This window comes from Ranitomeya variabilis, chromosome 1 (assembly GCF_051348905.1).
Source record: "Ranitomeya variabilis isolate aRanVar5 chromosome 1, aRanVar5.hap1, whole genome shotgun sequence".
Taxonomy (NCBI): Eukaryota; Metazoa; Chordata; class Amphibia; order Anura; family Dendrobatidae; genus Ranitomeya; species Ranitomeya variabilis.
In genome coordinates, this window is record NC_135232.1 from 608,708,349 (window position 1) to 608,735,434 (window position 27,086).

A 27,086-nucleotide genomic window follows, 5' to 3' on the forward strand; every position below is an offset into this window, starting at 1 on the left:
GTGTTTTCCAAGAACTTTCGGCTAATTGTCGCAGCTGCCAGCGGTGTCCTGTCAGGGCAGTGAGTGATATCCGAGACAGGTCAAGAGGTTTGTAATGTCACTGTGATGTTCTCTCAGGATGCCGCGGGGCGCACTTCACACCACATGTATTTGCCTTAAGAGAGTCTTAAGTGGGGACAGCCATTCTCTCCGAGACCTACCATTACTGCTCTTTGCTGCGGATATTGCACCTCAACTACTGCTTCTAGTACAGTAGAAAATCCACTATTGACACTAGTATCTTCTTAGAGGGCACGTCCACTTTGAGTGGCCCAGAAAAGAACGGAAAGATTTTTTTCGCTTTTTTTTAACTCTTTCCTGGCTTCTTAAAGGGAACCTGGCACTTGCCCATAAATGTGTAATTTGTTTTCTTTCCTGGTGTAAATACCACTGTTCTCCTGATTCCGGCAATGTTTTTCTTTTATCCCTGCACCATACCCTTTCCTCAATTTTGCTTTCCAGGAGGTTTTGAGAAGCTTCATCAGGGCCTAAGAGTTTCACTTCTTCAAGCCTTCAGGAGGACTTCCTTTTCTTCCAGCAGTTACCTTAATATTCCGGGATAGTTATCAAACATGAGCTATGATACCATACGATATGTACTATTATTGTTCTCACAGACGGAGGTGTTATAAGGAGACTGGATGATTAGCCCCATAAGAGTTAATAGGAAGAAGCTTCTTGTGATATGAAGTGAAAGCTGTAGAACTGTTGTGTCAGCTTTATTGGTGGTCACCTATCTTATGAATGTCCAATAACCACCATGTTTTCTTTCAGCTGAAGAGATTCTCCAATGCCATCACGGAGTCTTCGATAGTGCAGAACATCTCCAAGGATGATCCAAAGCAGAAGGTGACTCTTAAGAAGAACCAGGTGGAGTCCTCCTTGGTACAAGCTCCAAACAGGAGACACTCAATACACTCCCCAATTGGTGTGTATGGCTTTCGAGTCTTCAGCAACGACAATCCTGGCTTCTCTGATATAAGAGGGGTGAGAGCTGGAGTGCAGGGCCGGAGATGCCTGAGTCTGGACAGCCCATTGTACCCCTCCAAGATCCAGTAGGACTAGGTGTATTGTGTCTGGAAGTGCTGGTGACTACCGGTATTAGGCTCTGCCCACATCTGCAGTAGAGCCTCTATTATAGATTCGTAGATTCGTGTTAGAAAAATGTCAGAAGATACTTCAAAGTTGAGCTGCCCTTTAACAATCTATAGTCCTGATATGCAATGTATATGCTTAAGTCTCTATATCCAGCTTTTCCATACCTCTCTAACCTAGGACTCTTTCACGTTTCGTTAGATCTACATCAGGAGGTGTCCTGCATTAGGCCTCTATCACACATCAGTGTCTCCAGTACGTGTGGTGACAGTTTTCACACGTTCCGGAGACACTTACACAAGTAGACCCATTTAAGTGAATGGGTCTGTGCACATGTCAGTGTGTTTCCACAGACTGTGTCTGTGGGCAAAACACGCTGACATGTTTGTTTTTTAACAGCAGCACAGGCTGCAAAAGTCCCGCACACATGCATACTGATGACAAACGGATGACATGTACCAGGCAATGTTGAGAGTTGTATTTAACTGTTAACAGCAAGAGCAGGTAGCAGCTGATCGGAGTATTCATAAATAAATAAATAAATTAAAAAAAGAATGACATGAGATTCCCCTTCTTTTTTTTTTGATAACCAGCCAGGCAAAACTGACAGCTGTGGGCTGCAACTCTCAGCTGTCAGTTTTAGCAAGGCTGGTTATCAAGAATAGAGGGGTCCTCATGCCGTATTTTTTAATTAGTTAAATAATTGAAAAGAACGGCATGGGGTCCCCCCATTTTTGATAACCAGCCAAGCTAAAGCAGACAGCTGGGGGCTGGAATTCTCAGGCTGGTAAGGGGCCATGCATATTACTCCCCCCAACCTAAAAATAGCAGCCCGCAGCTGCCCAGAAAAGGCACATCTATTAGATGCGCCAATTCTGGCGCTTTGCCTGTCTCTTCCCACTTGCCCTGTAGAGGTGGCAAGTGGGTCATATTTGTGGGGTTGATGTCACCTTTGTATTGTCATGTGACATTAAGCCCATGGCTTAATAAAGGACAGGCGGCTATAAGACACTTATCCATTACTAATCCTATAGTTGTATTGTATATAAACACACAGAAATTATAAAGTCCTGTGTTTGAAATAAAAAGAAAACACACTTTTCCTTTTTTATTTAAAAATAACAAACAGTTATACTCACCTAACTCCTAATTCCACCTAAGCCCTAGTTCTCCTGTAATAAAACAAAAAAAAAATATAAAACAACCATATCCCTCTCCTGTCCGTCCTTCTGTCCCACGCCGTAATCCATGTCTGTGGGTAAACGGTTTTCAACCTGGACGGTGCAAAGATGCGATTGTCCAGGCTGAGAACCATTGGGGACTGAGCTGCTGAGAGCACAGCATCAGTGACTAGACGTGACATCATCGACGTTGCTGACAGTCACTGAGGCTCCGTTCCCAGTCGGGCAAATGAACCGCAGTTTTGCTCAGTGAGTTCAGCATGGTGAACTGTGGTGAACTCATTTACTTTTTATCACGGTGCTGAGGTCACCACAGTTCAGCCTGGCTGGGAATGCAGTGTCAGTTACCCGCGGTAACATCAATGATGTCACCGCAGATCACTGATGCTGTGCTCGCAGTAGCTCATTCCCCAGTAATTCTCAGCCTGGACTGTCGCATCTTGGCACCGTCCAGATTGAAAACTGTTTATCCCCAAACATGGATTACTGCGTAGGACAAAACGACGGACAGGTGAGTATTTTTGCTTTTATTATTTTTTTTTTTTTACAGGAGATGATGGCTTCAATGGACTAGGCGTTAGGTGAGTATAACTGTGTTATTTGAAATAAAAAAGGAAAACTGTGTTTTCTTTTTATTTAGATTAAAAGACTTTATTCTGGCTGTGTCTTTATTTACCATACAACAATAGGATTAGTAATGGATAGAAGTCTTATAGACGCCACTCCATTACTAAGCCATGGGCATTATGTCACCGGACAATACAAAGGTGACATCAACCCCACAAATATGAACCCCACTTGCCAACACTACAGGGCAAGATGGAAGAGCCAGGCAAAGCACCAGAATTGGCACATCTAATAGATGTGCCTTTTCTGGGGCAGCTGCAGGCTGCTGTTTTAGGCTGGAGTGGGGACAATATCCATGGCCCCTTACCAGCCTGTCTTCTTTAGCTTGACTGGTTGTCAAAAATGGGACCCCATGCCATTTTTTTAAAATTATTTATTTAAGTAATTAAAAAAATATGGGGTGGGGACCCTTCTATTCTTGATAACCAGCCTTGCTGAAGCAAACAGCTGAGGGTTGCAGCCCACAGCTGTCAGGTTTGCCTTGCTGGTTATCAAAAATACAGGGGAACCCACTTTTTGTTTTATTTATTTATTTATTTATTGCATAAAACCCTAATTGCATTAACCCTACTAATGACAGTGAGATTTGTGGGGGACTTGAGGGAGGAAAGGCAAAATGGATGGAAGAGATAGCAGGAGAGAATGGGACCCGACACTGAGGGTAGAGAATAGCAAAGATATACTTTAAGCTTGACACTCACACGACACTTTAATTGGCCAAATCAGGTAGTCAGGTGGGACTGTGCACAATGGCAAATGATCAGCCAACTCCTGCGATTTTGCCATGCACTTGCATTTTTGGATGAAAATTCCCACTTTACAGATCACAATTTTAGTAGACAAGCCATTCTCCTGACCACTTCCCGATATATATGCAACTCAGCCGAATGAGTATGTTTTGTGATTGTGGATAGGGGAGTAAAGGTACCTTCACACTAAGCGACTTTGCAGCGAGAATGACAACGATCCGTGACATTGCAGCGTCCTGGATAGCGATCTCGTTGTGTTTGACACGCAGCAGCGATCTGGATCCCGCTGTGATATCACTGGTCGGAGCTAGAAGTCCAGAACTTTATTTCGTCGCTGATCACCCGCTGTCATCGCTGGATCGGCGTGTGTGACTCCGATCCAGCGATGTGTTCACTTGTAACCAGGGTAAATATCGGGTTACTAAGCGCAGGGCCGCGCTTAGTAACCCGATATTTACCCTGGTTACCATTGTAAAAGTTAAAAAAAAAAAAAAAAAGTACATACTCACATTCTGATGTCTGTCACGTCCCCCGGCGTCCACAGGGTTACGCGCAGCTGCTCAGAGCTTCCTGCACTGTGTCAGCGCCGGCCATAAAGCAGAGCACAGCTGGTTACCCGGGTGCTGCAGGGGGACTTCGGCATCGTTGAAGACAGTTTCAACGATGCCGAAGTCGTTCCCCTGATCGTTGGTCGCTGGAGAGAGCTGTCTGTGTGACAGCTCCCCAGCGACCTAAACAGCAACGCTGCAGCGATCGGCTCGTTGTCTATATTGCTGCAGCGTCGCTGAGTGTGACGGTACCTTAAGATAGACTCCCTCTGTCCTGTCCCCCTCAATCATACTCCATTGCCCCCTCCAAACTTCTCAGTGATCCCTTCCTGAAGACTCTTCTGCCCTCTCTCCTCCAGACTTTAGTATCCCTGCTCCTCCAGGCTTCTTAATCAATCCCTCCTCCAGACCCTTTTGTCCACTCTTGTCCAGACTTTTTTTGTGTCATCCCTCCCCCAGACTTTGCTGCCCTTCTCGGTATCCCACTATTCCAGACTCCTTTGTTGCCTCCTCCTCCAGACTCCTCTGTGCCCCCCCTCTTCCAAACTTCTCTCTCATCCTCCTCCTCCAGGTCCTCCCTCCTCCAGACTATTGTGTCCCCCCTCCTCCTGCATTTTCTGTGTCCTCCCTAATCTATATATCCTGTAGGTTACAAAAAACACTGGGCATGTCACAGTGTTGCCCATGTACAATTGGTGTAGGAAGGTTGACTATTTTTTCAACCTATGTAACCATCCGTGGTCTACAATCCATTCTCCCCTGCAGTTTAAAAAATGAAGCTGAATTTTGATTGGTTGGTAGAGATCCTGACAATGTGGCCCTCACCCATTAGGACTGATTATGGATGACTGTGTCTATATTGTGTACAGATGATTGCTTATGCTTCACTTATAACTACAATACAGTATATACACACACACACATGCACGCAAACCTATATATAGAGATGTTAGCACAGCTTAAAAGCCACAGGTTGGAGACACTGCTGTCCGGTTATGTGAAGTGCGCAGCCTGAGAGCTAACAGGAGAGCAGCATAAACCTTATATACTCATCTGACATTCATTTTATGTATTATGACCATAACAATTTTTGAATAAATATTTTATTTTCAGAAAATGACATTTTTTTTTTTATTTTTTTTTACAATTTTCAGAGACTGTGTAAAAAAATAAATATCTTCATGTAAACGTTTCTGACCTAAGAGAGAGATTGTATATACGGTATATATATATATATATATATATATATACACACACACACACACACACACACACACACACACACACACACCTATATATGCAGTCTCTGAGCCAGCAGATGCAACACACAAAGGTTTAAAACGGTCCATTGTGCAGTGGATTTCAGGGAGGTTCAGTACTGAACCCTATAGATCAGTATGTACGTTATATTTCTCACCACAACTTTTGAAATTATTAATTGCAGTTCTTGAAGAGCTACAGAAAGCCTGGTGGAACTCCGCCATAGTCTGCCCCATTCTGCCTAAGGAGCTAGTTCTTGACAGTCCTGCCCAGTGCATTGTAGGACTGCTGACACCTCACAGCTGCGCATGCTCCAGTGTGGGGTGGTACCGCGTGCCAGCAAAAAGTCTTCCAAAAGTTTGCATAATAGTCTGCATTGTGCATTCCTCCAAGTCCTACCGCAACGGCAAAAGTCCAAAGTGGCGTCCCGGGCATGGAGGCGATTACTTTGAGGACAGTGATGCAACCGAGGATCAGTCATTGACATTCCCTAAGCTGTTATGGTGGAGAAAAAAGTCTGTCTCCAAAGGGTTATGTCCACCATGGATGAGGTTGGGTCTTCCTGCCTCACTCGGTCCTTCTTCTCCCGAAGACAGCAGACATGCTCCTCACTATGCCCTTGATGCCCACGTTCTTCTTGCTCAAGCTCCGGCTCGCCCTCACCCTCTCTAGCAGTTGGTGGAAAACCACTAATGAGCCATGGTAGGTCTCCGCTGCCGAGATCTCAAAAAAGTCACAGTCCGAAGTAATGGCAAGAAGGCGGCCCTCCTCGCTGGAGATCTGACGCCGATGCTGGAGGTCCCGCTTGTTGCCCACAATGATGATGGGCGTGGAGCTGTGCCGCTTCTTCAGCTGGCGGATTCGCTGAAGCTGCTGCCGCACCACACTGAAGCTGTCACGGTCACAGAGGCTGTAGACGAGGATGAAACCATCTGCCCAGCGCAGCTGCTCCTCGCTGACACAGGTCTGCAAGCTCGGCTTCTGCAGGGAGAGGGGAGGATATCAGATATTTGCTACCAGGAAAGCTGGGTGATAGCCAATACAATGCTAAAACAGAAGGAACGCAGTTCTGCAGAGGTGTAATAATCTGTAGGATATATCACTATGGCTACATTCACATTTGCGTTGTTGGGCGCAGCGTCGCCGACGGATACCGACGCATGCGCCCCTATCTTTAACATGGGGGGGCGCATGGGCATGCGCCGGTATGCGTTGTCTGACGCATGCGTCATTTGGGCGCAACAGTCCGGGCGCAGCCGACGCTACATGATGCAGTTTTTCTGCGGCCAAAATTCATGTAAACGTTGAACGCATGCGTCAAAAAACGCTGCGTTGTGTATGCGTTTTGTGTTGCGTCGGCGACACTGCGCCCAACAACGCAAATGTGAAAGTTACCTTAGTATTTGTCAGGAGGTGGAGAAGTGATGATCTGCAGAGAGGTCAGTGGTGTAATAATCTGCAGGATATATCACTATGTATCTGTCAGGAGGTGGAGAGCGATGTTCTGCAGAGTGGTCAGTGGTGTAATAATCTGCAGAATATATCACTATGCATCTGTCAGGAGGCAGAGGAGCGATGTTCTGCAGAGAGGTCAGTGGTGTAATAATCTGCAGGATATCACTATGTATCTGTCAGGGGTGGAGGAGCGATGTTCTGCAGAGAGGTCAGTGGTAATAATCTGCAGGATATCACTATGTATCTGTCAGGGGTGGAGGAGCGATGTTCTGCAGAGAGGTCAGTGGTAATAATCTGCAGGATATATCACTATGTATCTGTCAGGAGATGGAGAGCAATGTTCTGCAGAGAGGTCAGTGGTGTAATAATATGCAGGATATCACTATGTATCTGTCAGGAGGTGAAGGAGCGATGTTCTGCAGAGGGGTCAGTGGTGTAATAATCTGCAGGATATATCACTATGTATCTGTCAGGAGATGGAGAGCAATGTTCTGCAGAGAGGTCACTGGTGTAATAATATGCAGGATATCACTATATCTGTTAGGAGGTGAAGGAGCGATGTTCTGCAGAGAGGTTAGTGGTGTAATAATCTGCAGGATATATCACTATGTATCTGTCAGGAGACAAGAGCGATGTTCTGCAGAGCGGTCAGTGGTGTAATAATCTGCAGGATATATCACTATGTGTCTGTCAGGAGGTGGGGGAGAGATGTTCTGCAGAGAGGTCAGAGGTGTAATAAGCTGCAGGATATATCACTATGTATCTGTCAGGAGGTGGAGGAGTGATGTTCTGCAGAGAGGTCAGTGGTGTAATAATCTGCAGGATATATCACTATGTATCTGTCAAGAGGTGGGGGAGAGATGTTCTGCAGAGAGTTCAGTGGTGTAATAATCTGCAGAATATATCACTATGCATCTGTCAGCAGGAGGAGGAGTGATGTTCTGCAGAAAGGTCAGTGGTGTAATAATCTGCAGGATATATCACTATGTATCTGTCAGGAGGTGGAGGAGCGATGTTCTGCAGAAAGGTCAGTGGTGTAATAATCTGCAGGATATATCACTATGTATCTGTCAGGAGGTGGAGGAGCGATGTTCTACAGAGAGGTCAGTGGTGTAATAATCTGCAGGATATATCACTATGTATCTGTCAGGAGGTGGAGGAGTGATGTTCTGCAGAGAGGTCAGTGGTGTAATAATCTGCAGGATATATCACTATGTATCTGTCAGGAGGTGGAGGAGCGATGTTCTGTAGAGAGGTCAGAGGTGTAATAATCTGCAGGATATATCACTATATCTGTCAGGAGGTGAAGGAGCGATGTTCTGCAGAGAGGTTAGTGGTGTAATAATCTGCAGGACATATCACTATGTATCTGTCAGGAGACGAGCGATGTTCTGCAGAGCGGTCAGTGGTGTAATAATCTGCAGGATATATCACTATGTATCTGTCAGGAGGTGGAGGAGCGATGTTGTGCAGAAAGGTCAGTGGTGTAATAATCTGCAGGATATATCACTATGTATCTGTCAGGAGGTGGAGGAGCGATGTTCTACAGAGAGGTCAGTGGTGTAATAATCTGCAGGATATATCACTATGTATCTGTCAGGAGGTGGAGGAGTGATGTTCTACAGAGAGGTCAGTGGTGTAATAATCTGCAGGATATATCACTATGTATCTGTCAGGAGGTGGAGGAGCGATGTTCTGTAGAGAGGTCAGAGGTGTAATAATCTGCAGGATATATCACTATATCTGTCAGGAGGTGAAGGAGCGATGTTCTGCAGAGAGGTTAGTGGTGTAATAATCTGCAGGACATATCACTATGTATCTGTCAGGAGACGAGCGATGTTCTGCAGAGCGGTCAGTGGTGTAATAATCTGCAGGATATATCACTATGTATCTGTCAGGAGGTGGGGGAGAGATGTTCTGCAGAGAGGTCAGAGGTGTAATAATCTGCAGGATATATCACTATGTATCTGTCAGGAGGTGGAGGAGTGATGTTCTGCAGAGAGGTCAGAGGTGTAATAATCTGCAGAATATATCACTATGTATCTGTCAGCAGGAGGAGGAGAGATGTTCTGCAGAGAGGTCAGTGGTGTAATAATCTGCAGGATATATCACTATGTATCTGTCAGGAGGTGGAGGAGTGATGTCCTGCAGAGAGGTCAGTGGTGTAATAATCTGCAGGATATATCACTATGTATCTGTCAAGAGGTGGAGGAGGGACGTTCTGCAGAGAGTTCAGTGGTGTAATAATCTGCAGAATATATCACTATGCATCTGTCAGGAGGAGGAGTGATGTTCTGCAGAGAGGTCAGTGGTGTAATAATCTGCAGGATATATCACTATGTATCTGTCAGGAGGTGGAGGAGTGATGTTCTACAGAGAGGTCAGTGGTGTAATAATCTGCAGGATATATCACTATGTATCTGTCAGGAGGTGGAGGAGTGATGTTCTGCAGAGAGGTCAGTGGTGTAATAATCTGCAGGATATATCACTATGTATCTGTCAGGAGGTGGAGGAGCGATGTTCTGCAGAAAGGTCAGTGGTGTAATAATCTGCAGACCAGGGACCGTTATTATGGTACAGTGTATAATGTGTGATTACCTGGGGGCAGACAGAGTCCCAGATGCTGAAGGAGGTGTCTCTGCCATCCAGGCTGACGTTGTGGGTGTAGATGGACTCTGTAATATATAATGGAGGGTGAGTATAATATTGTACATTATCATCTGGATTATTATCACCTGTGTTACAATCTCCGCTCACCTGTGCCCACGTATTCTCCAATAAACCTCCGTGTCAGGAAGCGAACGGTGAGAGCTGCAAATATGAAGATGGAGGTAAGACAGAAGGACTTGGCAGAAGAGCTGGCCATCTAGCAACAATAATTCTTAGAAAATGCACTTACCGGATTTTCCCACGTTTTCAGCTCCCAGGACCAGGATGTTGGCTTCCGCCTTGTGTTGCTGGTGGCTGGAGTCAGTCATCCTGGTGAGCTGCTGTACGACCATTTGTAATCCGGGGCTCAGACAGAGGAGAAGAAGAAGAACTGTGTGGACTGGAGCTGGATGGAAGAGACTAGAGATTTATAGGAGGAGGGCGGGCAAAGCCAGTGAGACTGACAGCAGCAGCCACCAATCACAGGGGACCTCATGGGGTGTGATGTTTACAAGACCAAAGCAGCGATACCTGCAGGGGGTCCACAAGTGTGACAGTGCTTGGACTAATGTCATCAATCAGTGCCCCCCAAAGTGCACCCCCCAAGGAGACAGAACCTGTACGGGGAAATATTTATTTATTTTACTCACTTATATAGCACCATTAATTCCACAGCACTTTACAGCTATTATCATTTCTGCACAATCTACATCCCCTATTAGTATGTTTTTAGAATGTGGGAGGAAACCAGAGAACCTGGAGGAAACCCACACAAACATGGGGAGAACATACAAACTCCTTACAGATGTTGTCCTTGGTGGGATTTGAAGCCAGGAACCCAGCGCTGCTGTGCTAACCACTGAGCCACTGTGCTGTTCTATATATAGTACAGTGCTAACCACTGAGACACTGTGCTGTTCTATATATAGTCTATAAATAGTACAGTGCTAAACACTGAGCCATCGTTCTGCTATATATATATATGTATATATAGTACAGTGCTAACCACTGAGCCACTGTGCTGTTCTATATATAGTAAAAGGCTAACCATTGAGTCACTGCGTTGCTCTATATATAGTACAGTGCTAACCACTGAGCCACCGTTCTGCTATATATGTATATATAAAACGAAAATTGAGCTTGGATTAAGTTGGTATACATGCAGCACATAAGCACATGTTCACATTGGCCATAAAACATACAAAACCTACAAGAAATAAAATGAGCAAAAACCCTGCTGTAACTAAATAAGTAAAAAATACAGAGACCCCAACAACAGGGACCTAAGAGCGGCCCATGACACCCTACAGAGGCAATACAAGTGCATCCTCAAGGAGAAAAAACAGAAGCACATCTCCCAGAAACTACAGCAGCTTGAAGACTCCCTCCAGGACAACTCATCCTGGGAGACCTGGAGTCATATCGGCACAAAACCCAAGCAGAACACCCTCTACATCCAGAATGGCAACATCTGGCACAACTACTTCGAAAGCCTCTACAGGAACATACCAGAAGAAGACATAACCCCAGAGCAGCAACGTCTAACCAATAAACTGAGGGACATGGAGGAAACAGTCAAGGACTTCCAAAACCCTCTGGACACACCAATCAGTGTGCCGGGGCAGTGACGGCATCCTGCCAGAGATGATCAAATACATGCAGCACTGGCAAAACTTTTCACCCCCGTCCTAAGCACCGGCTACTTCCCGCAATGCTCGAATCAAGGTCTCATTACGCCCATCTTCAAGAATGGAGAACGATACAATCCAGCAAACTACAGAGGGATCTGTGTCAATATGATTCTGGGAAAACTGTTTAACAGCATCAATAATAAAAAGATCATCACCTTCCTCACCCAGCGTGACATCCTCAGCAGAAGCCAAGCTGGGTTCATGACAAACCACCGCACTACCGATACACCCTGCACAGCCTCATCAAGACCCACGTCCACAGCAAAAAACAGGAAAATATTTGCATGCTTCGTGGACTTCAAGAAGGCCTTTGACTCAGTGTGGCACCCCGGCCTGTTTTTGAAACTCCTGGAAAGCGGAATAGGTGGCAGAACCTACGACGTCATCAAGAGCTCATACACTGAGAACCGTTGCAGCGTGAAGGTGAACGGGAAGAGGACAGCCTTCTTCCGGCAGGGCCGTGGGGTCAGACAGGGCTGCAGCCTGAGCCCAACTCCATTCAACATCTACATAAATGGACTGGCAGCAGCCCTAGAATCCTCATCCACCCCAGGCCTCAGTCTGCAAAACCAAGAGGTGAAGTTCCAGCTGTACGCAGTGGCGTAGGAAGGGGGGTGCGGGGGGGCGAGCCGCCCCGGGCGGCACAATGCCGGGGGCGGCTCCGACCCAGAGAGGAGGAGGAAGAAAAAAAAAAAAAAAAGAGAGACGCGGGCCCTTTAAATCTTCGGGCGGCGCCGACCGCCGCCACGACCAGGCCCCCCCCCTCCCGGTGCCAGCGCTGGCATTGGGCCCCCCTTTAATACTCACCTCTCCTGGTTCCTGCGGCAGCTGCAGCGTCTTCAGCGCCCTCTGACTCTGCGACGTCTCAGGGCAGAGGGTGCGATGACGTCATCACTGCGCGCTCAGCCTCTCTGTCCTGAGCGTTGAAGAGCCGGAGAGACGCTGAGTGCACGGGACCTGCGCTGGGAACGGGAGAGGTGAGGATTTTACTTTTTTTTTTTTCTTTATGTCTGACTCAGACAGACTGGGGGCAATATGCTGGAGACAGACTGGGGGTAATATGCTGGAGACAGACTGGGGGCAATATGCTGGAGACAGATTGGGGGCAATATGCTGGAGACAGACTGGGGGCAATATGCTGGAGACACACTGGGGGCAATATGCTGGAGACACACTGGGGGCAATATGCTGGAGACACACTGGGGGCAATATGCTGGAGACACACTGGGGGTAATATGCTGGAGACAGACTGGGGGCAATATGCTTGGAGACAGATTGGGGGCAATATGCTGGAGACAGACTGGGGGCAATATGCTGGAGACAGACTGGGGGCAATATACTGGAGACAGACTGGGGGCAATATGCTGGAGACAGACTGGGGGCAATATACTGGAGACAGACTGGGGGCAATATGCTGGAGACAGACTGGGGGCAATATGCTGGAGACAGACTGGGGGTAATATGCTGGAGACAGACTGGGGCAATATGCTGGAGACACACTGGGGGTAATATGCTGGAGATAGACTGGGGGTAATATGCTGGAGACAGACTGAGGGTAATATGCTGGAGACACACTGGGGGCAATATGCTGGAGACAGACTGGGGGCAATATGCTGGAGACAGACTGGGGGCAATATGCTGGAGACAGACTGGGGGCAATATGCTGGAGACAGACTGGGGGCAATATGCTGGAGACAGACTGGGGGCAGATTGCTGGAGACACACTGGGGGCAGATTGCTGGACGCACTGGGGGCAATGCTGGACATTGGGGGCAATGCTGGACACTGGGGGCAGATTGCTGGACGCACTGGGGGCAGATTGCTGGACGCACTGGGGCAGATTGCTGGACACACTGGGGGCAATGCTGGACACACTGGGGGCAATGCTGGACACTGGGGCAGATTGCTGGACACACTGGGGGCAATGCTGGACACTGGGGCAGATTGCTGGACACACTGGGGGCAATGCTGGACACTGGGACAGATTGCTGGACACACTGGGGGCAATGCTGGACACTGGGGCAGATTGCTGGACACACTGGGGGCAATGCTGGACACTGGGGCAGATTGCTGGACACACTGGGGGCAATGCTGGACACTGGGGGGCAATTCTGGACACTGGGGGCAATGCTGGACACTGGGGCAGATTGCTGGACACACTAAGGCAATGCTGGACACACTGGGGCAATGCTGGACACTGCGCCTGTGCGGCCGCCCTGCTTGTGAATCCCAGCCCCGCACTCTGCATAATGCATAACACACTGTGGGGCTGGGATTACCAAGGTGGGTGGCAGCACAGGCGCAGTCTGCAAGCCTGGCTGTGACGTCAGACGGCCAGAGCTCTCTGCGCCTGCACCAAACAGCGATACACAGCGCAGGCACCGGATTTCATGGGTAAACAGTGCTGAGGGGGCGGTGCCCGGCGTTGAGTGACGGCAATGGGGGGGGCGCCAAACTCGGAATCAGCCCCGGGAGGCAAAAGCTCTAGCTACGCCAGTGGCTGTACGCAGATGACTTCTTGCTACTCTCCCCAACCGAGAGAGGCCTCCAAGATAGCCTGGCAGTGCTGGAAACATTCAGCACCACCTGGGCGCTGCCCATCAACCAAAAGAAGACCAAATTCATGGTGTTTCAGAAGAGGAACAAGAATAAAAACCCCACTCACTCCCTCAAATTAAATGGTTCCACACTGGAGAAGACCAACAGTTATACCTACCTCGGTCTGGAGCTAAGCCAATCTGGGAGCCTGAAGCAAGCAGCAGAGGCCCTGAAGGGAAAAGGTTGGGCAGCTGCACTCGGCTGCATGTTGCAGCTGGGTACTGTAGGAACAATCCTAATGTTCAGCGGTGGTGGTGGATAGGTCACTTGCGATGTTTGGAAAGGTGCTGTCGGATTCTGCCACTGATGCTGTGCTGGAGCTTGTTGGCCTGTAGGGAATGAAGTTTGTGCTTGCTGCTGATATCGGGACCGCTGCATGGCCTCTGTGTAAGCAGCCTGACAGGCCTTCATCACATACAGCTGGAGTTTCCGTCATGCCCCGTTCGAAATATAATGTTGCGCCGGTCTCTGAATGTCGGCTTCCAGGCGGTCAAAGCCTCTGTGGACTTCCTGGAAAAGTGTGTTCACCTGAGTGAACCCACTATCCAATCTTTCTACAACCGCCTTCATCCCAGCCTGGAAGGCCGAGCTTAAGTGAATAAACTAGGGCATGACTGACCTCTCCCAGGCCCTCTGCCGCTGGCGAGCAGACCCAAGTAAAGTAGTGGCAGAGGACTGGGAGAGGGGAAAACCAGAAGGACGGCTTCCTGTTCTCCAGCTTGTGAAGCCTGCCTGGCTGCTCCATCGCTGGTGGATGATTGGGACTGGGCCTGTTCATTGGCTGGTCGAAAAGGGGCCGCTCCAACAGAGGATGATCCAGGTTGTGTGGTGCTGCTCCAGGTTCTGTGTGGAAAATAAATGAAAAACATTAGTAAAAAAAGTAAAAAAAAATAAAAAGTTTAAATAATAGTAAGATAACACAAAAGATACTCACGCTCGCTGAGTAACCGCAGGCCTCAGAAAAAACAACATACGATGGTATTTATATTTGATGATTTTTCACGCTGCACCACTTCGAACCCGAATCTCCTCTCTAATGTCGTTATTGAAGCGATCCTTCATCGAATGCCAACGGACTTTTATTCTCTTCACCGTGAAGGGGGAAAAAAAGGAAAAAATTAATTGTAAAACAATGCACCTACATTTACAGGTTCACTGCCACGTCACACCACATTACAATACTTACAAAATTCCTTTCTGGCATGTGGCGTGGCACGGTCCCAATCATCCAGCCGCGATCTGGCCACTTCTTCCCAGAGTCGTCGAATCAATGCTGAGACGGAATGATTCCGATCACGGGGGTCCCACAACGCTGCTCGCTCTTGCACATATTGAATAAGTTGCTCGATATCAATGCCTTCCTCATCTTGTGGAACCTATAGATGAAGTAAAAAAGAAAAAAATTTAAGTAAAACTGAAAACAAATTCAGTTACAACTCTGATAAAGACTACTTACACCCCGTCTTACCTCCTCAGAAACTTGAGGCCGACGACCCTGAGAAGATTCATTTCCACTTGATTGCTCCTGCTTTTCCGCATCGGAAGGTACCTGTAAAGAAAATACATGATTTACCACATGTATAGTATTGACAGTTAATACATACCAATCAGTATATCAAATGTGATTACATAATCGGTGTCATGTCCACTCTCGGAAGCTTCACGGGAGGACATGTTGGAATAGCAAGCAGCAATCAAGTGAAACACTAGAGAAAAGAACAGAAAACAAAAACTTAACTTGTTAAGAGCCAAACGCAGTGTAGCCAAAAAAAAAGAAGAAAGAACAATGGACACAAATACTTACATTACAGGCAGTAGTTCAACAGCACAGCAGTCAGGCAGCACCAGGAAGGCAGCAACAGGATGGCAGTACCAAGATGCAGTACCAGGAAGGCATCACCAGGATGGCAGCACCAGGACGGCAGCACCAGGAAGGCAGCACCAGGACGGCAGCACCAGGACGGCAGCACCAGGAAGCAGGGCCGTATTTAGAGTTTCCGCTGCCCTAGGCACTTTTAGTGCTGCCTCCCCCTTTGGTGAGTATGACCATGTAAGAGGGTGGTGCTGTTATGGACAGTAAGGAACACGCTGTCACTTTAAGAGGCTGCACCCCCTTGTCTGGCGTGATGGAATGTTCTGCTTCTCCCCTGCAATAATCGTTGTAATGAACTGGTCTGGCAGAGTGCAGGTGTGGAGCTGGAGCAGCATGTGTGAGCTGAGGCTGCAGCAGAGAGGACTTTTTGTGCTGATAGCTGAAAGAGAGAAGAACTGTGTCCTGATATAGCTGCAAGAGAGCCACGCAGATACAGAGAAAGGGATTTACAGTTTCCCGGAGCATCCCTAGGATCCAGAAGCAAGGAGAAGACCACGTTTCACAGAGCTGACAGAGAGCCGTGCTCACCACCATATTAGACTGCTGGGGGCCCCCCTGGGACTCGAGCTGATACTCCATCACCGTGAGTTTGTTCCTGTTTGGTGCACCTGTTAGGGCCTAGTGTAGGCTTCAATAGTCAGTACACGGGAGCCGTGTGGCCTGCTTAGTAAAGGCCAGGGAGGTTATATGTAGAGTAGCATCATCACTTGTTTATTGTTTACATTTGCTGGTTAGACATATTTTGAGTCTGTAATAGTTGGAGCACAGTGCTATTTTACGGGAAAATTAACGTTTATAACTCTTGTAAATTGTCTTTTACCATTGTATACCCCTGTTTGCATCTTTCTCATTCACGTCATCCCTTGCCTCCCAATAAATCTACCCTTTGTTGTTTGCACCTCATCTTGTGTACAGTAGTCTTCCTGCACTGTGGTGGTCCCCCGGCAATCGCTTCAACACTATCGGCAGTGACTTTGGCAAGAATCGCTGATGTGAAAGAAGCCTTTTGTAGCAGATTCGGGCAGTTTTTCTTCATCTGCTGCGTAACGGATCACTTATGGTAATACTGCGTTCGGCCTCATTCATTCCCTATGGGATTTGCGGCACTTGCTGTGATCTGGTAAATGTGGTACCATACCTCCCAACTTTTGAAGGGAAAGAGGTATAACGTTTGCGGCGCGCGTAGTGCGCCGTGGCAAATTTTAGGCCACGCCTCTGACCACACCCATTTCACAACTAATCACACCCATATCCACGTCCCAACGACACCCATTTAGCACTGCTGATCACACTGTTTCATGTACAATAATTATAAACAAAAAAAAATATGGCCACACAGTGCTCCATACTGTATAATGGCCACACATGACGCTTCATACTGTATAATGGCCACACATGATGCTCCATACTGTATAATAGCCACACATGACGCTCAATACTGTATAATGGCCACACATGATGCTCAATACTGTATAATGGCCACACATGATGCTCCATACTGTATAATGGCCACACAGTGCTCCATACTGTATAATGGCCACACATGATGCTCCATACTGTATAATGGCCACACATGATGCTCCATACTGTATAATGGCCACACATAATGCTCCATACTGTATAATGGCCACACATGATACTCCATACTGTATAATGGCCACACATGATGCTCAATACTGTAAAAGGGCAACACATGATGCTCAATACTGTAAAATGGCCACACATGATGCTCCATACTGTATAATGGCCACACATGAACACATGATGCTCCATACTGTATAATGGCTACACATGATGCTCCATACTGTACAATGGCCAAACATGATGCTCAATACTGTAAAATGGCCACACATGATGCTCCATACTGTATAATGGCCTGTCAGGACTCTGAACATTTTTTACCTTTTGTGCATTACTGCCCTTTTCCAAGATGGCGTCTTTGGTCTCATATGCACTGTGTCTTCCTGCTATAAAACTCCACCCCAGCCTTCAGTCTGTGCTAGAGTCCTCTGCCTTGCATCCAGCTCCTGACCTCTAAATACTCCCTGGCTATATACCTGCTCCTGTGAACCTGTGTGGTGATCCTGCTACTCTGCTATGAGTTCCTGATGCATACACCAGTTTCCAGTAATCCTCCTTCATCTGCTGTTCGTGTTTACTTCCATCTGCATTTGCTGGACATGTAAGCTGTTTCTGCTTTGCAATAACCTGAGACTATTAACCAGTCCTCCCTGGTTAGCTAAGATATGATTTGAACTGCCTAATAAGTATATCTATCTGTGCCTGGACTAAGACAAGGATTTATTCGTGTCAAGGATCCTCAAGAATAACTGTGCTTCATAGACTTTCTGCTTGATTGCATTTTCCTCTGAAGTTTCCTATAGACTGCTAAGCTGCGTTTATTATTTGCACCAAGTGTTGTAGACTTGAGTTTCTCTCTGCACCTGTTTGAATCACCATGTGATAATATAGACTTTACCACTTATAAAACTGTGTCCTGTAGTTGTCTTGTTCCACGCAAAGAGTCTCCTGAGTTATCCCCTATAATTATTACAGGATACTCTAACCTAAAAAAAAAATAGGAGAGAGCTGGAACAATGACTGCAGAGAGCAGATTAGAGCAGGTGTTTTCCATAATTAGATCACTGCAGAAAGATGTGGAAGGTCTGCAAAAGAAGTTTGGAAGCTTTGAACACAATCAACAAGTGTTTGGACAGACTTTGCAGGACTTGAGCAACCGCATGGCAGCCCAGGAAAACAAACTTGCTGGCATAGAGTCCCAGTATGGACAGGCTTTTCAGGACATAAGCACGCAAATAGCTGCACAAGTGACTTTACCCTCTGGGCAACCGCCACCAGCTGGCCCACCTAAGTTGCCCCCATTCAGATTTAATGGTGATCGCGACAAATTTCGTGGCTTTGTGAATCAATGTATGCTATATTTTGATGTGCATGCTGACCGTTTTCCTACTGATAGATCCAAAGTATTGTGTGTAATAATGCTGCTGACCGCACGAGCGCTCGCCTGGGCGAATCCGATGATTGAGTCTCGTGACCCAAGGTTAAATGACTTGGATGATTTCTTGGCCGCTATGGCATTAATGTTTGATGACCCAAATCGCCGTGCAACCGCTGAATCTGCTTTGTTGTCTTTACGCCAGGCTAAACGTTCTGTTATTGTCATGCGGGTACTGGGTAGACTACAGCTGATTACCCGGGCCCCTGCGATATCCTTCAGACTAGGGAAAACCCTGTCTGTCCCTCTCCCAGAATTTACACTGATGGTGTGCTTGTCTGGGCCGCCAGGCCTGACCCTGACTCCTGTTTCAGTCCTGTGCTGAAACCTCCACCCTCCAGCCAGTGATTAGACCACACACCAACCCCTACAGAAAGCACAGACAGGGAAAACTAAAAACGCACCATGCCGCAGACTCACAGGAAAACACTATAATGTGCACAGGGCAAAACAAATACAAATATAGGAAGGAGAAATATGACAAAGGATAATACACCACCAGATACGATATTTCTTCTCCTAGACCACCACTCCAGACCAAGATCACCAGGCACAAGACACAAGCTATAATCGGCGACGCCCAAAGTCCAGAAAGACTATTTAAAGGCCACGGGCGTGACCCAGCCTCCAACCCGATTACCAGCTAGATTAACCCCGGACAACCTGGATAAAGTATAGCCGGCGCCACTGAGCGTATAGTGGACGAATGTGGAATTACCGCTGTCTGTCGGACGCCCTAGTGTGAATAGCGTCCGACATGACAGTTATTGAGTATGCCACTGAATTCAGGAGATTGGCGGTAGAAACCAATTGGGACAGTTATGCACAATTGCCTATTTTTAAAAGGGGTCTGTCTAGTATTGTAAAAGATGAACTAGCCCGCTCTTAGTCACCACAAGAGCTAGAGACATTTATACAGCATTGTGTGCGCATAAACATTCGCCTTACTGAGTGTAGGCAGGAGAAATTTGCTGCATATAACCGTGTATTTTACCTAAGTCTCCAATTAATTCTCCGGTTCCGGCAGTGGAGGAAAGGCTGACTGCGATGAGACAGAATCTGGAGGTTCTGAAGGAATCCCTGACCACAGCTCAAGAACGTTATAAGAGATCGGCTGATAGATTCCGTAAACCTGCACCCATGTTCAAGGTAGGAGATTCCGTGTGGTTAGCAACTAAGAATCTGAAGTTAAACGTTCCTCCACAAAAACTTGGACAGAAATTCATTGGCCCTTTCAAGATCAACGGTATTGTGAGCTCTGTGGCCTGCCGGCTGAAGCCGCCTAGGACAATGAAGGTACACCCAGTTTTTCATGTATCTTTACTAAAGCCTGTATCTCCTAATACCTTCCAGGGACGTGTTGTGAAACCTCCGCAGCCTGTGGTGATTGATGGGCAAGAACAATTCGTGGTGGAGGAAATTATTGATTCCAGGATTCGCAGGAATCGGCTCCAATATCTGATAAGATGGCAGGGATATCCCCCTGAGGAAGACTCTTGGGAACCTATGGAAAACATCAATGCCCAACAGAAGATTTCTCGTTTTCATAAGAGATTCCCTGAGAAACCAGGTCCAGGATCGTCCTGAGGCCGCTTCTAAGGAGGGAGTAATGTCAGGACTCTGAACATTTTTTACCTTTTGTGCATTACTGCCCTTTTCCAAGATGGCGTCTTTGGTCTCATGTGCACTGTGTCTTCCTGCTATAAAACTCCATCCCAGCCTTCAGTCTGTGCTAGAGTATTCTGCCTTGCATCCAGCTCCTGACCTCTGATTACTCTCTGGCTATACACCTGCTCCTGTGAACCTGTGTGGTGATCCTGCTACTCTGCTCTGAGTTCCTGCTGCATACACCAGTTTCCAGTAATCCTCCTTCATCTGCTGTTCGTGTTTACTTCCATCTGCATTTGCTGGACATGTAAGCTGTTTCTGCTTTGTAATAACCTGAAACTATTAACCAGGCCTCCCTGGTTGAGCTAAGATATGATTTGAACTGCCTAATAAGCATATCTATCTGTGCCTGGACTAAGACAAGGATTTATTCGTGTCAAGTATCCTCAAGAATAACTGTGCTTCATAGACTTTCTGCTTGATTGCATTTTCCTCTGAAGTTTCCTATAGACTACTAAGCTGCGTTTATTATTTGCACCAAGTGTTGTAGACTTGAGTTTCTCTCTGCACCTGTTTGAATCACCATGTGATAATATAGACTTTACCACTTATAAAACTGTGTCCTGTGGTTGTCTTGTTCCACGCAGAGAGTCTCCTGAGTTATCCCCTATAATTATTACATGGCCACACATGATGCTCTATACTGTATAATGGCCACATGATGCTCTATACTGTTTAATGGCCACACATGATGCTCTATACTGTATAATGGCCATTGACCGCACATGATGCTCCATACTGTATAATGGCCACACATGATGCTCCATAATGTATAATGACCCCACATTATGCTCAATACTGTATAATGCCCCCTCCTATCTTGTATGCATGGCTCATCTCCCCCCATCCTGTATGCATGGCTCATCTCCCCCCCATCCTGTATGCATGGCTCATCTCCCTCCCATCCCATATGCATGGCTCATATCCCCCCCTGTATGCATGGCTCATATCTTCCCCATCCTGTTTGCAAGGCTCATATTCCCCCCCTCCTGTATGCATGGCTCATATTCCCCCCTCCTGTATGCATGGCTTATATCCCCCCTCCTTTATGCATGGCTCATAATCCCCCTTGTATGCATGGCTCATAATTCCCCCACACCTCCTGTATGCATGGCTCATATTCCACCCCCCCTCATGTATGCATAGCTCATAATTCCCCCCCACCTCCTGTATGCATGGCTCATATTCCACCACCACCCCCTCCTGTAAGCATGGCTCATAATTCCCCCCCCTCTATGCATGGCTCATATCCCCCCCTCCTGTATGCATGGCTCATATTCCCCCTCCTGTATGCATGGCTCATATTCCCCCTCCTGTATTCATGGCTCATATCCCCCCCCCCTGTATGCATGGCTCATATTCCCCCTCCTGTATGCATGGCTCATATCCCCCCCCTGTGTGCATGGCTCATATCCCCCCTCCTGTATGCATGGCTCATATTCCCCCCCTGTATGCATGGCTCATATCCCCCCCTCCTGTATGCATGGCTCATATTCCCCCCTGTATGCATGGCTCATATTCCCCCTCCTCCTGTATGCATGGCTCATAATTCCCCCCCACCTCTTGTATGCATGGCTCATATTCCCCCCGTATGCATGGCTCATCTCTTCACCCCCCCGATCCCGCTCCTGCTCCCATCTTGCATGGCGCGGCTTACCGTCCTCCTTCATCCCCCTGTCCCCAGTCCCTCATACTCACCTGTCCCACACTGCGCGGCCGCGCCGACATCCCTCTGGCTCTGTCCCGACTCCCGTCGCAGCACCTTCTTCCTGAGTGAGTGGTCACGTGGTACCGCTCATTAAGGTCATGAATATGCGCGGTCAGTCGGGAGGTGACCCAGGACTTAAAAAAGAAAACAAAAAAAACCTTGCTCTAGGCACGTACCCTCAAGTGCCTAGTGGCAAATACGGCCCTGCCAGGAAGGCAGCACCAGGACGGCAACACCAGGAAGGCAGCACCAGGACGGCGGCACCAGGATGGCAGCAGCAGGACAGCGGCACCAGGACCGCAGCACCAGGACCGGAGCAGCAGTCTACAAGGAACAGAAAAAAAATTAGTACAGAGTACAGACTGCAAAGACAGACAGACATTTTCAAAGCTTCTATACTTACATCCAAAGTCTTGTGCTTGCATCCAGAGTATTGAGAGTAGTGAAATTGCTGTGTCCTCACTCCCTTTTATACCCCTTTGTTTTAGGAGTGGCTGAGTATGCATGTTCTTGCGTACCAATGCGTTCCCATAGACAGTAATGCGTTTTTTGACACACTCATCTGCAAGCGCATAATTGCGCAATATTTGACGCCTCAAAAAATGCAACATGTTGCGTTCGCTGGACACGGCCGCACACCGTGAAACGACGCATGCGTATGCATCCGCATGCAAACGCATATCCCTGCGTGCACCATGTTAAAGATATGTATGCATGATGCATGCAGATCTATGTGGATCATATGCTGCGCACAGAAATGCTAATGTGAACTCGTCCTGACAGTATTTTGAAATCAATGATAACCCCCCCAACCGTACTCATCATACTTCAAGGCACCGAGCACCATCTTGACCCTGGTGTATTCCTCTGTCAGGTGCACCGAGAGAGCCACAGGAAGAGATAAATACGTGTTCCAGTTGTGGAGCAGCACGGCTTTGAGGCTCCTGCATTGACGATCTATGGACATGCCCCACTCCGTGGGTTTATGGTGATTTCTATAGCCTCGAATAGACCGGCCACATTGTTACAGCAGCACAGTCCATCTTTATGAATGAAGAAGCTGGAAAAAGCTTGGTGAGGGTTCCTCTGATCTGTGACTTGGACACTTTCATCTAATAAGTTCCAATGCTTGAGCCTTGATGTCAGAAGCTCAGCGTTGGCCTTGGTGAGACCCAGGTCTCTGATCAGATCATTGAGGTCTTTTTGGTTTCTGTTCCTCAGCTGCATCTGAAAAATTGATATTGGCATATTCATTGTTTTCCTGAAGGTGTGAGGAAATAGAAAAATGCCAGACAGGATAAATAAAATATAATAAATCTTTATTGAGAAACCATTAAAAGTCATGGAAAAAAGAGAGATTCAAATAAGGAAAAAAAAAGGTGGGTATGAGATACAATGAATGGCTGCAACAAGAAAGATCTATGAAAGAATGGATCTATGAAAGAATGGATCTACAGTATGAAGGAATGGAGCTATGAAAGAATGGATCTATGAAAGAGTGGATCTATGAAAGAACGGATCTATGAAAGAATGGATCTATGAAGGAATGGATCTATGAAGGAACGGATCTATGAAAAAACGGATCTATGAAAGAACCCCAAACACACCTCCAGGCTGTGTAAGGGCTATTTGACCAAGAAGGAGAGTGATGGGGTGCTACTCCAGATGACCTGGCCTCCACAGTCACCAGACCTGAACCCAATCGAGATGGTTTGGGGTGAGCTGGACCGCAGAGTGAAGGCAAAAGGGCCAACAAGTGCTAAGCATCTCTGGGAACTCCTTCAAGATTGTTGGAAGACCATTCCCGGTGACTACCTCTTGAAGCTCATCAAGAGAATGCCAAGAGTGCAAAGCAGTCATCAAAGCAAAAGGTGGCTACTTTGAAGAACCTAGAATATAAGACATATTTTCAGTTGTTTCACACTTTTTTGTTAAATATATAATTCCACATGTGTTAATTCATAGTTTTGATGCCTTCAGTGGGAATGTACAATTTTCATAGTCATGAAAATACAGAAAAATCTCTAAATAAGAAGGTGTGTCCAAAATTTGGGTCTGTACTGTATATGCCCTCCATCCTGGTATGGTTATAGCATGTTTCACCCCCGGGTACATCCTGTTCGTGACGCTAAGTTGAGTCGCCCTCCAGGGCAGTGGGATACTCGGCACTGGGTCCGGTACTTGAAGGGGACGTCACGGTGGCTGCGACCCGGTCCGTGGCCCTGGGTGCCCAAGTAAAGGGAAAGGTCTTTAAAGAGAGTTTAGGAATAAAGTTTGTTCGTGACGCCACCTGTGGTATTCGGTCAGTAGGGACCGATGCTGCTTAAAGGGGTCCTCTGGGGCGATGGTATGGCAGCTGGATGGTACAACTTCCCACAGGTGAAGTAAATGTAACCCGGGCGAACTGCTGGGGGTGAACTGCTGCTGGGGGCGAAACATCCAAATCCCTCCTGGTATATATGTCCCTCATCCTGGTATATATACACTGCTCAAACATGTAAAGTGATCACTTAAACAACACAATGTAACTCCAAGTCAATCACACTTCTGTGAAATCAACCTGTCCCAGTTATGAAGGAACACTAATTGTGAATCAATTTCTTCTGCTGTTGTGCAAATGGAACAGACACCAGGTAGAAATGAAAGGCAATCAGCAAGACAACCCCTATAGAGGAGTGGTTCTGCAAGGGGTGACCACAGACCATTTTTCAGTTCTCTTCCTTTTTAGCTGTTTTGATCACTTTTGCATTTTGTCATTGCTCTCACCCAGGCTCAGACTGTCCCATAGGGCAACAGGGGAATCCCCTGGTGGATCTGGGCCCCCAATCCCACTGGATGGGCAGTACTTGGCATAATTCACTTGATTCACTCTGTACAGAAAAAAAGCATCTCATTCATTAACCAAACTATCCAGTTTATTATTTTATAGATATATAGGTAACTTTGTGAACAAGGGTGGTGTAATATTTGAATGCAGGTGAAAAGTGGGTTCCCCCCCCTCACAGTCAATGTTACTGGTGGGCCCTTGGCACCCCAGTCTGACACTGCTCTCACCCCTAGAGGTACTGTACAGTAGCATGAGGTGGTGTCAACAACCCACAGAAGATTCTCAGGTAGTGCTGCTCGTTCAGATGGCACATTAATGCGAGCTGTGGCAAGAAGGTTTGCTGTGTCTATCAGCACAGTGTTCAGAGCATGGAGCAGATACCAGGAGACAGGCCAGTACACTAGCAGACATGGAGAGGGCCGTAGGAGGGCAACAACCCAGCAGCAGAACTGCTACCTCCTTTCTTGTGCAAGGAGGAACAGGAGGAGCAGTGCCAGAGCCCAGAGCCTTACAAAATGACCTCCAGCGGGTCACTAACATCCATGTGTCTGCTCTGTCAGAAACAGACTTCATGAGCGTGGTATGAGGGCCCGATATCCACAAGTGGGTGTTGTGCTTACAGCTCAACACCGTGCAGGGCGATTGGCATTTGCCAGATTGGCAGATTCGACATTGGCACACTATGCACTTCATGAATGAGAGCAGGTTCACACTGAGCACATGTGACAGACGTGACATAGTCTGGAGACGCCGTGGAGAACGTTCTGCTGCCTGTAACATCCTGCAGCGTGAGCAGTTTGGCAGTGAGTCAGTAATGGTGTGGGGAGGCTTTTTTTCGAGGACCGCACAGGCCTCCATGTGTAAGCCAGAGGTACCCTGACTGCCATTAGGTACCGAGATGAGATCCTCAGACCCCTTATGAGACCATATGCTGGTGCGGTTGGCCCTGGGTTCCTTCTGATGCAGGACAATGCCATACCTCATGTGGCTGGAGTATGTCAGCAGTTCCTGCAAGATGAAGGCATTGAAGCTATGGACTGGCCTGCCTTTTCCCCAGACCTGAATCCGATTGAACACATCTGGGACATCATGTCTTGTTCCATCCACCAACGCCACGTTGCACCGCACTGTCCAGGAGTTGACTGATGCTTTAATCCAAGTCTGGGAGGAGATCCCTCAGAAGAACATCCGCTGCCTCAGCAGGACCATGCCCAGGCATTATAGGGAGGTCATACAGGCACATGGAGGCCACACACACTACTGAACATCATTTCCTTGTCATGAGGCATTTCTACTGAATTTGGATCAGACTGTAATTTGCATTTCCACTTTGATTTTGAGCATCATTCCAACTCCAGACCTCCATGCAATATTAATTTTGATTTACATTGATCATTTTTAGGTGTTATTGTTCTCAATACATTCCACTATGTAATGAATAAATATTTGTAACTGCAATATTTAATTCACTGATATCTAGGATGTTGGATTTTAACATTTCCTTTATTTTTTTCAGCAGAGAAAATATATTTCCTCCACCCTAGTATATATGTTCCTCTTCCTGGCCCCATCCTTGTATATTTCCCTTATCCTGGACTCCTGGTATATTTCCCCCATTCCCCCTCTAATTTCTCCCCAGAATCTTATCCCTCTTATTCATCTGTCTCCACATCGTCCCTGCACCCAGTAGCACTTAGTAACTGCACATTGATCCTGGCTGATGGCGGATCCTGCAGATTTATATCATAACCCCTATTTATAATAATGATGGCCGGACCATACATGACAGCGTGTTCCACCTATTGTGTACCTCCTGCAACACCATGTCCTCATAGATAGTAGCCTGTGATTGGGGCCCTCACTCCTTCTGTACCTGTAATTATGTGTTACTCTGTAATGTATTTATTGAAACAAAACGGTAAGAAAAGCCCTGAGAATATAAATGGCTATAAAACTGTATTTTTATTAGAATAATAAAAAACAACAGAAAAAATGTATAGCACCAGAGGCTGCTAGAGAATTCTGCAGGGACCCATACAGATAAATCAGATAGTGATGCAATACATCAGTCAATAAGCATGTAGATTGTTAAGACCCCTATA

General features: G+C 47.1%; 2 protein-coding genes and 1 long non-coding RNA gene across 4 annotated transcripts in view; 2 read left to right on the forward strand and 1 right to left on the reverse strand.

Annotated features, from left to right (window-relative positions):
• LOC143771034 (uncharacterized) overlaps nt 1–2,739 on the forward strand; it is a 44,023-nt gene extending 41,284 nt beyond the window's left edge. Inside the window, exon 7 of the mRNA XM_077260549.1 lies at nt 814–2,739. Within this exon, the coding sequence (XP_077116664.1) occupies nt 814–1,098 (285 nt within the window). The 3' untranslated portion in view covers nt 1,099–2,739. The remainder of the gene's footprint in view (nt 1–813) is intronic.
• A 42-nt stretch (nt 2,740–2,781) lies between these two features.
• On the forward strand, nt 2,782–5,356 carry LOC143771076 (uncharacterized). Its single transcript, XR_013214976.1, has 2 exons — nt 2,782–5,163; nt 5,198–5,356. It is a non-coding gene; the product is annotated as an uncharacterized LOC143771076 (long non-coding RNA).
• Nucleotides 5,357–5,448: 92 nt separating this feature from the next.
• The window catches only part of LOC143771050 (ras-related and estrogen-regulated growth inhibitor-like protein), a 79,262-nt gene continuing 57,624 nt past the window's right edge, over nt 5,449–27,086 (reverse strand). Inside the window, exons 2-5 of one of the 2 annotated variants that reach the window (XM_077260551.1) lie at nt 9,854–10,009; nt 9,712–9,765; nt 9,553–9,629; nt 5,449–6,480 (exon numbers count right to left, since the gene is read on the reverse strand). In XM_077260551.1, coding sequence (XP_077116666.1) covers nt 6,067–6,480; nt 9,553–9,629; nt 9,712–9,765; nt 9,854–9,956 — 648 coding nt within the window. In that variant the 5' untranslated portion in view covers nt 9,957–10,009 and the 3' untranslated portion in view covers nt 5,449–6,066. Of the gene's footprint in view, nt 6,481–9,552; nt 9,630–9,711; nt 9,766–9,853; nt 12,387–27,086 lie in introns of those variants that run through there. The other variant, XM_077260550.1, reaches the window with a different exon arrangement.